The 10,950-nt window shown below is 40.1% G+C and overlaps 1 protein-coding gene across 1 annotated transcript in view; it reads right to left on the reverse strand.

The window, feature by feature from the left end:
- Positions 1–4,038: 4,038 nt before the first annotated feature.
- NDUFAF5 (NADH:ubiquinone oxidoreductase complex assembly factor 5) overlaps positions 4,039–10,950 on the reverse strand; it is a 40,030-nt gene continuing 33,118 nt past the window's right edge. The window contains 3 exon segments of the mRNA XM_004376486.3: positions 4,039–4,146; positions 4,473–4,555; positions 5,134–5,217. Of these exon segments, the coding sequence (XP_004376543.2) occupies positions 4,054–4,146; positions 4,473–4,555; positions 5,134–5,217 (260 nt within the window). The 3' untranslated portion in view covers positions 4,039–4,053.

Below are 10,950 nucleotides of genomic sequence, written 5' to 3' on the forward strand. Positions count from 1 at the left end.
GTGTAGGAACAAGCAATGCAGTACAATTTGAGTTTATGATAGCAACCCTGGGGTTAGCCAAAAAATGGTGATGTTCCATACACTGTCTAACAATGAAGGGAAGAATGTAATATATTTTGGGAAGATTTTAAATAAGATTTTAAGTTTTGTTACTTAAAAGGATAAAATCGTAATCGTTTGAAAAACATAGCTATTCAGAAAAATAAATTTCCTGAGGGCTTCAAGCAATTAAAGCTTGACAGCATAATTTAAGCAGATACTAACTAAAACAATAATTTTACTACTACTGTCACTCACATTAAATAAGCGTTCCCAGTTAGTTAATTTTTCTTTCCTTTATTCTCTTAAACTAATGGAGCTTTCTGAGATAGCCCAGAGTAACCTACTCCCCCTCCCCAACCCCACCCACCATCCAGATAAACCCTGTTGCATTAAATAAACAAAAGTAATATTTATCCTTGGTATGAAAATTCAAAATTTACGGAAAGATAAAAAAATAAATGAGAAGTACAAGTTTGCCTCCTAGTTTCTGCCTACTCCTACACCTCTGGCAGCCAATGGAACAGACTGACAGACACAGACACACCTAGTCCTTCAGCCCCTTTCCTCAGCATTAACTTCGTAACAGTTCCTTACATATTCTTAGAGAACAAGGTAATGCATATAAACACGTATCCTTTTGGAAGCAAAGACATCCTGGAATTTATCCGCTTCTCAGTCATTAGTTTGTACTTTAATATCCAGGATTTTTCTCCTCTCCCTTCATATTCTGAAAATAAAGCTAAAAACTTTTTTCTTCTCCAAATTCTACTACATAGGTACTTTCTTTTCCTCTGTGTTAAAAACAAAACCAAAAAGCTACCAAGAGTATCCTCATTTCAAACATTAATGAATTGCCAAACGGAAGACAGCAAGAATAGCAATTTATATTTCTCTTACAAAACTCTCGTTATCAACTGTAATTTAGGTCTTTTAAAACGTACATTTTTCACATAATTCGGTTAAATTCAAAATATAACCAAATACCTACTGTTATGGATTGAATTGTGTCCTTCAAAAAGGTATGCTGAAATCCTAACCCCGTACCTGTGAATGTGACCTTGTTTGGAGAAATAGGGTCTTTCTTTGAAGACATCATCAGTTAAGTCACAAAGGAGTAAGGTAGGTCCTAACCCATATGACTGGTGTCTTCTAAGAGGACGACAGACACGGAGTCAGGGTCACACGGGGGACGACAGACGCCATATGAAGACACACCTACAAGCCAAGGAAAGCCAAGAAACACTCGGGGAGGAAATGAGGAAGGATCTTCCTCCATGGCTGACAGAACACAGCCCTGCTAATGCCCTGAATCTGGACTTCTAACAGCCAGAACTTGAGAAATAAATTTCTGTTTTTTAAAGCCACCTACTTTGTGGTATTTTGTTGTGGCAGCCCTAGGAGACTAAGACAAAATACTACGCTGTACACAGGGTAAGCGGGTCTTTACCCATGAAAAGCTTGGTACTCACATGGTAATCAGAGAAAGGGAGGGAAATAAAGAGGCACAGAGACAAAGAGAAGCAAATATTATGATAAACTGCCTAAGGCTGTTTTACCGACTATGCAAAGGCACTTGACTGCGTGGATCATAACAAATTACGGATAACATTGCAAAGAACGGAAATTCCAGAACACTTAATTGTGCTCCTGAGGAACCTGTACATAGATCAAGAGGCAGTTGTTCGAACAGAACAGGATACTGTGTGGTTTAAAGTCAGGAAAGTGTGCCTCAGGGTTGTATCCTTTCACCATACCTATTCAATCTGTATGCTGAGCAAACAATCTGAGAGGCTGGATTATATGAAGAAGAACGTGGCATCAGGATTGGAGGAAGACTCATTAACAACCTGCATTATGCAGATGATACAACCTTGCTTGCTGAAAGTGAAAAGGACTTGAAGCACTTACTGATGAAGATCAAAGACTACAGCCTTCAGTATGGATTATACCTCAACATAAAACAAAAATCCTCACAACTGGACCAATAAGCAACATCATGATAAACAGAGATAAACAAATACTGAAGTTGTTCCAAGAACTTCATTTTACTTGTATCCACAATCAATACCCACAGAAGCAGCAGTCAAGAAGTCAGACAACATACTGCATTGGGCAAATCTGCTGCAAAAGACCCCTTTAAAGTGTTTAAAAGCAAAGATGTCACTTTGAGGACTAAAGTGCACCTGACCCCAGCCATGGTATTTTCAATCGCCTCATATGCATGCAAAAGCTGAACAACAAATAAGCAAGACCGAAGAAGAACTGACACCTTTGAAATATGGTGCTGGCAAAGAATATTGAATATACCATGGACTGCCAAAAGAACAAACAAATCCGTCTTGGAAGAAGTACAGCCAGAATGCTCTTTAGAAGCAAAGATGGCAAGACTTCATCTCACATAGCCTGGACATGTTATCTGGAGGGATCAGTCCCTGCAGAAGGACATCATGCTTGGTAAAGTAGAGAGTCAGTGAAAAAGAAGAAGACCATCAACAAGATGGACTGACAGTGGCTGCAACAATGGGCTCGAGCGTAACAATGATCGTGAGGGTGGGGCAGGAACGGGCAGTGTTTCGTCCTGTTGTACACGGGGTCGCTATGAGTCGGAACTGAGTCGATGGCACCTAACAACAAGGCTGAAGAGGCTGGGGCCATACCTAGGCGGAATGAGAAGGACAGCAAACAGCCAACAGCTCACCACTGACATCTGAAACCAGACTTGACACTCACTCATTTTCTTCCCAGCTTCCTCTGGGCTTCCTTCTTGTCACCATCTTCTTCCCACCTATCCTGAGCTGTCTGAGCTTGACTTTTTCCAAATAATTTTGAATCCTACTGGATGATGAAGGAACAGTGAACTCACATTAGGCTAATAGTGCTGAAGGCCTGAAATCAGAAACGAAAGCCCAACAGTAAACTGTTCTTTTAATCACTGTGCCGATACTTTCATATATGATTTTTGTCTCTGTACTTCTTTAAAACGTTTTCTTCTTACCTAAGGTAGGGGGAGAGTTTAAAAGTGTGGTGGTCCCCAGGTCATGCAGATGAAAAAGATTAGAATTCAGATTCTTAAAAAAAAGATAAGGTAGTGTAACTAATGTCACTGCATAATTTGTGTAGAAACTGTTAAATGGGAGCCTAATTTGCTGTGTAAACTTTCGCCAAAAACATGGTAAAACCTGAGAAAGCCGAAACCTGTGCAAGGTGGAAACCTGTCAGAGGAGGAAAACTCAAACACAGTATTGTCCACTAATAGAGACTGATAGAAAAGTGGTCACACTGGACCCTATCAAAGGCAGAAAACTTGTAAGACCTGGAAAAATAAGGCAGTCCTGTCAAGTTCAGGCTCTCACAGGTTTCACTGTATTAAAAAAAAAAAAAAAAAAGATGAGGAGGAATTCAATAAAGAGACATGCTCTTCTAAAGTACAAACCACATAACAGCAAAGCTCTAGAGAAGGTACATACCCTTTGTTCTTACTCATGGCGAAGAAGTCAATGTATGTCAGATAATTTCAGATCAATCATCTTAAGTACTCCAGTAATCACAATCATCAAAAAAATTCTTTGTTTTTATTCTAAATAAACCACAACTCGTAAAGAGCCTACCAACTTGTTCTTCCCCTCATCTTCATAACCATGGTCCTCCCAGAGAAATAACAAAAGAGTGAAAGGAGAAAAGGAACTAAATGTCACATGAGTAATGTTTTTCCACGGAGTCAGGCATTTATACATGTAAACATATTTGTGAAATTTTCAGGGAAATGTTTCCTTTGCTTTTAGGCTGACTGCAAATAAGGCACTCAAATCACTAGATAACAGTACCCACCTGAACACAGAAACCACGTCAAACTGAGTGGCTACTAAATAGAGATGTGGAATTAGGTTCATTATTAAGGCCTGTTAGTAAGTGGCTATGTGTTGCTTCTTGCTTCAAAATGTAATGATTTTAGATGCGAAAGCTACCAATTTCTGATGAAAATTTGGACTGCATTAACAGTAAATAAAATATTTATTGTGTTTTTTTCCCCTGTGACACAAGACTGTTTATTTTTCCTAGTTCTCCAAATGACACGGTTGCAGAACCTCTTTCAGCTGGTCTTGCCTGAAAATAATAAAGATTAAAGACATTAGAAATAGATATACACAAATTTTCACGAAAAAAGGTCGAGAAGGGAGAGTGTTGACATGTCGTGGGGTTGTTAACCAATGTCATAAAACAATATGTGTAATGTTTAATGAGAAACTACTTGGTCTGTAAACCTTCATCTAAAGTACAATTAAAAAAAAAAAAAGAAATAGATATATGCAAACTCCCAATTAAACTCTTCAATGCTGTCTTATATAAACAATCCCTTACCCTAAGTTAATTTAATAAAAAATAAATGAACATGTGAACTCAGCAAGAAAAATGATCTGTCTTAATGTTACCTGTGAATGATGGTATTTCCATCCTATCATGTAATAGATCTGATACGTGGCAGGTAATGAACCATCCTCATTTCTGTACATTTCTATAAAGACAAATAATGGTTACCGTCTGAAAAATTGCAAGTAGAAAAAAATATCTGCTCAGTAAAAGTGACATCCTCCAAAGAGAAAATGGTACTAGGATACTTACAGGATTCTGAGAAAATCCTCAACACTGAGAAGCTGACCCAAACCAAAACAAACCCACTTCTGCTGAGTCGATTCTGACTCCTAGAGACCCTACAGGACAGCGTAGAACCACCCCATAGGGTTTCCAAGGCTGTAAATCTTTATGGAAGCAGACTGCCACATCTTTCTCCTGCGAAGCGAGCTGGTGAGCTCAAATCGCTGACCTTTCAGTTAGCAGCTGAGTGCTTAACCACTGTGCCTCCCTCAGAAGTTGACAGTAAGCCAAGAATAAAGGCTGTTTGCAAAAAACAGTATGGACCTACAGGATCTATGTTTTGAGAGGAAAGTCAAGAGGTTAGAATAGTGTGAGGGTACAAGAAGTCTGAAGGTGTTGTAAGAGAAAAGGAAAAATTACAGGCAATTTAAGAAAATCACATGACATGGCACAAGTTCCTCAGGAAGGAACAGGTGGGGGAGAGGGCAGCCCCCTTACCTCCGTAGATCGCTGCAGCCGCCAGCATGGTGTCTCGGTGCAGCAGAGCTTTTCTATTCCACGAACAATTACTCTCACCCATCCCTACAAATACACGAGAAGCAGTTTTAGATAATACAACAAACACCCCGAGGAGCTCCATCTCAGAGACTTAATCCCACCTCATCCAACAGTATAACTGTAAGCATCCTCTGTTATGTGTGAAAGAAAAAAATTAATAGCAGACATCTTACTTTGATTATAAGGGTTTTTCCTTACCCAAAACCAAACCAAACCAGTTGCTGTTGAGTTGATTCCAACTCATAGTGACCCAGGAGATCAAAAATTAACCGTAAAAACCTGACTCAAATTGCCAAAGTATTGTGTTTTCCAGCTAGAAAAGGATAGTCAATAACAAAGCTGTTACTTGTGATTTAATGAAAAAGACTGTGTGCTTCCTTAATTTAAATTTTAAGAGGTCTCATAGCTACAAATGGGTAAAGGGCCAGATTTTCAGGAGCTACTTTTTAACGTTAAGTCAGTACCCATAAAGTACTTGGTCACCATGGAAATTTGTATCCATCAAGAAAAAAATTAAGTTGCTGTGAAATCTCCAATCCTCGGGAGCATTTTTTTCCTTCATTTTCATTCACGCAGGGGGACTCATGCTCCTCCCATTTGCAAATTATTTATTAAATCATGAAACAATCAAATATTATATCATTGTTTTGAGCTAATTCAAAGGTTTTTTTTTTTTTAAACAATTGTAACTAGCCTACTTTGAGCCACTGGTTTTTAGAAACAAAATGATCTCCCTGCATGCATACAGAATGACCGCTCGAAATAAATGTTGTGTTTCAATGTCTCTGTGTTTTGATTATTTTTAATGCATGCAAAATAACCAAAGTATCATTATGCTCTCAGATTGTTGCTAGGCCTCTTAATGATTCTGAATCAAAACTACGTGAAGCTTCTTCAATATTAAGACAAATGAAGAAGTCAAATTTCCGAAGCAAGCCCAACAAGCACATTTTACTGACCAGCAACTATTCAAAGTTAAGGCAGTTGGGCAAAAACAAGGTGACTGGCCCTCCAAGTATTGTCAGTAGCTGTCAAGTGCCCTCCTAAGGATGCCACATCTTATGCCATTTTTAGGTGATCATAAAATGAGGAGGGTTTTGAGACTTATTAGATGGTAACAAAGTTACTATGTGTTTTCAGATTATAATCCCAGATTATAAAGAATTATGTATATTCTTTTCAGAAACACTTCTCAATGTTTTAAAACTTTTTTCTATTTTTTTCTTTCAAGTTGGTAGCTAATGCTCTCTCTAAAGGTCTGACCTAGGTCTTTTAGCCACACTGAAATGTAAGCGTACTATTGTATACTATGTTAATAACTCTGCCGCTCAGGCAGCCCACCTTCCCTCACAGAGAAGCACACTGCTGCCATGTCTAACTTCTCTCCTCCTGGAGGAAGTATGTGACGCGGTGGAGAGTCTGGTTCATAATCACTTGGGCACAAATTCTAGTTCGACCCTTACGTAACCTGGACAAAGTTATTCAACCTTTATTAAACTCAATTTTTCATCTTCAAAATGGAATAATAATACTTTATAACATGTCACAATGGACCTTTACTGAAGACCACCTGGGAAACATATTCAGGGACTTCTGACTCACTTTGGGCTTTGGGATATCAGAAAAATCTGGCCAGGAGGTAACTGTTTAAGACTCTCACAGTGTTTTTAAGGTTAAGTTCAACTGCTTATAAAAAAAAGCCAAACCTAATTTATTATGGTTTACTAGGAACAATACTGAGTATTGTCTAAAAAATAACTGAACTTACCTCAAAACCACTGTGAAAGCCTCCAAAAGTTCTCATGCATTCATCAGTAGATATGCAACTTGTTTTGGAAAATTAGGTCAACATTCTGGACTTTTTTTCTGTGAATTAATAACAATGGCAGCTTAAATGAGACATTCCACAACCATCAAGAAAAAGGTGTAACACAATGTAAAATATGTCTAAAACCAACTTGAAGGTAGCGCCATTTTCCAGTCAGCAAAGCCACATACCTGGAAATGTTTCATGATTCCTCTCTCCTCTTTTAACCCCCATGACTGTTCTTTCCATCCTAGCTGCCTCTGTCCTAACTCAGGACCTTTTCACGGAATAGTGACTGAGAGGTCAGAATCTGAGTCAGGCTGCCTGTCTGGGCTTAAATCCTGGCTCTTGCTGTTGTTGTTGTGTACCTTGAGTTGATTCCAATCTTATAGGACGAGTAGAACTGCCCGCAGAATTTCTTAGGCTGTAATCTTTACAGGAGCAGATAGCCAGGTCTTTTCTCCCTCAGAGCAGCTGGTGAGTTCAAACTGCTGACCATCTGGTGAGCAGCTGAGAGCCTAACCATTGTGCACCAGGGCTCCTAAATCCTGGCTCTACTACTTACTAAATACATCACCTTGAGCAAGTTACTTAACCCTTCTCTGTGCCTCAGTTTCCTCAAGTCTAACAAGAGATTAACCATCTTAGCTCTACTCTTATTTTCCTCATAGACTATCCTTCATAAGCAATGCCAGAGTGTACACTTTTTAACACAATAATCTGATTGTTTCTCCTCTGCTCAAAATTCTTCCATGACATACAAGGCTTACCTGATAAAATCTAGAAGCCTCTTACCAACTATCTTGTATCATTCTCCCCCCCCCCACTCAACAATACTGAATTGCTGTATAGTTCCTTCATCAGGAGAGTGAGGGATGTGCATATCCTCTTATGCTTTCATGATTTTACACCAGCTGTTTCCTCAGCCTGGAATGCAATGTCCTTCCTGCTCCCACAGATCCCCTTTATTCTCCTGGAAAACTCATTAACGCTCACGTAGTACCCCAACTGCAACAGCATCCCTGAATCCCTAAGCAGATTTTGGGGATTTTTCTCTTGTGTTTCTTCCCGCACTGTAAAAAATAATTATCTCATGTTGTATGAGACCACTATCATAAAAACCCAAGAAAAGGCTCATACACAGAAAAAAAAAAAAAAAATCTTTGATAGCTATGAGGGAGGGAAGGAGTGGGGAGGAGAACTCACTAACTAGAAAGTAGACAAGTGTTAACTTTGGTGAAGGGAAAGACAACACACAATACAGGGGAAATCAGCACAACTTCGCCGAGGCAAAGTCATAGAAGCTTCCTAGACACGTCCAAACACTTTGAGGGACTGCGTTACTCGGGCTGAGGGCTGGGGACTATTGTCTCAGGCGACATCTAGGTCAATTGGCATTAACACAGTTCATAAAGAAAATGTTCTACATCCTACTTTGGTGAGTAGCATCTGGGGTCTTAAAAGCTTAACAGCAGCCATCTAAGATATATCTATTGGTCCCATCTGCTTGGAGCAAAGGAGAATGAAGACAATCAAAGACATAAGGAAAATTTTAGTCTAAAGGACTAATGGACCACATGAACCACAGCCTCCAACAGTCTGAGCCCAGATGGTGCCTGGGTACCACCACCTACTGCTCTGACAGGGATCACAATAAAGGGTCTCAGAGTAGGAGAAAAATGTAGAACAAAATTCAAGTTCACAAAAAAAGACCAGACTTACTGGTCTGACAGAGACTAGAGGAACGCCCAAGACTATGGCCTCCAGACATCCTGCTAACTCAGAACTGATGCCACTTCCGAAGTCCACCTTTCAGCCAAAGATTAGACAGGCCTATAAAACAAACAGTAACATACGTGAGGAACGTGCTTCTTAGTTCAATCAAGTTAATAAGACCAAATGAGCAACACCTGCCCAAAAGCAAAGACAAGAAAGTAGGAAGGGACAGAAAACTAGACAAATGGACACAGGGAACCTAGGGTGGAAAGGGGAAGAGTGCTGACACATTGTGGGGATTATAACCAATGTCACAAAACAATTTGTGTATAAATTTTTGAATGAGAAACTTGAGCTGTAAACTTTCACCTTAAGCATAATAAAATTAAAAAAGGCTTTCTTGTATCAAACCAAAAAATAAAATAATTATCTCATTTTATAGTTGAATGCATATGTCACTGGTCTGTTTCTTTATCTCTCTGTGTCTTACTCTCTACTAGGCCATGAGCTCCCTGAGATCAGGAACTACAGATTTCCATCACTGCATTCCAGCACTTGGCTCAGTGGTTGGCACATGGCAGTTGCTCAATAAACAGTGAATGAATGAACAGTGGCATCACTAGGGGGGTGCAGGGGGTGCGGATTGCACTCCCTGACACTGTCAGAAGGGTGACATCAAAATGACCCCAGGGTCTGCTGCAGTGGCAAAGGACAGGCCTGTGCCACCGGGAGAGGGGCCACCAAGGCAGTGGTGACACTACGGTGGTGTCCCCTCCCCACCATGGTCACCTGCCAGTCAGGGTGTCAGCAATCAGGCCTTGGTGCCCACCGCTGGGCAGAGAGGAGGGTTTCTGCGGAGCTGCAGGGGGCAGGGCCAGAAAGGGCAGGCCGTGAGGCACTTGGCCAGCATGCAGGGTAGGGTGGGAGTGGGGCCCGGCCGCTCTGCCCACAGCAGGTGTTTCATTGGCCAGCCCCACCCATGGCACTGGGGTGGGGGTGCGGGTGGCGGTAACACCATGAGTTATCACACTGGGTGACACCAACCCCAGTGAAACCACTGTGAATACAAAATCATCAGCTAATGTTTATTTCTACTTTGTAAAATAGGAATTTCACTTTTATAAGTTATATTTAGACAATTCCTCTAATCTTGCTAAGCATAAGAGACATCAAAGACTAAAATATGTGGTTTGTGTAAAAATAAAAGCAGCACTGGCATAGCCTATTAAAAGGTTACTATTAGGCAAGAGGTTCACAATCTCAAAATATATGAGCTATTTAAAACCTGTAGGTGAGAGGGGGTTATTAACTGAGAAGATGCAAGAGGAAACCCTCTGGGTGGCTTAAAATGTTCTGTATCTTGATCTGGGTAGTGGTTAAAAATGTATCAACATATACATTGAACATACATGCTACAGTTTGATTAAACAAACAAACCACCCCAAAACACACACACTAGGAAGTACTGTACAAGACTCTGGAGCAAGATTGCCTGGATCAAATCATACTCCAGCATTTAGTGTGACCATGGAGAAGATACTTAACCTCTCAATGCCTCAAATTGCTCATCTGTAAAATTGAGATATTAGAAAACCTAACAGAACTTCACGCAGGACTGTATTTTTAAATCACTGGGCAGTAATCTTTTCCAACTGATAAGAAAATGTCTGGTCTCCTCTTTTCTTTCGTGAAATGAATCATGAGAACAGCATTTATTAAAAAGCAGAGCAAAAATAAACACGATATTTAAACATATTTTTGCCATTAGAGATTGAATGATAAATCATCAGCCCAAAACCATGTCTCAAGCCTATTGATAAAAAGGTTCCATGATTACATCAGGGTCAGCTCTGTGCCTGGGGCCATGGGAAGGGGTTGTGGTGATTATTGGTTCCTCTGTCATCCTGGGCACAATTTAGGCTGCCAAATCCTGCATTAAATGCAAATGAATGAAGAGTGACTTTAATTATAAGTTTTCAGGTATACGTCTTTGGAGCTTACTTACACAGAAGCTGCATACTCAGAGGAGGCTGGACAATGGGTAAAATAAACCTTATTAAAGATGGACAACTGTTTATAAAGACAATGTTCTACATTCTACCTTGGTGAGAAGTGTCTGGGGTCTTAAAAGACTGTGAGCGGACATCTAAGATACTCCACTGGTCTCATCTCTTCGGGAGCAAGAGAGAATGAAGAGAACAGGATACAAGGAAAAGATTAGTCCAAAGGACTAA

The sequence above is a fragment of the Trichechus manatus genome, unplaced genomic scaffold, assembly GCF_000243295.1.
Source record: "Trichechus manatus latirostris isolate Lorelei unplaced genomic scaffold, TriManLat1.0 scaffold00042, whole genome shotgun sequence".
Classification (NCBI taxonomy): Eukaryota; Metazoa; Chordata; class Mammalia; order Sirenia; family Trichechidae; genus Trichechus; species Trichechus manatus.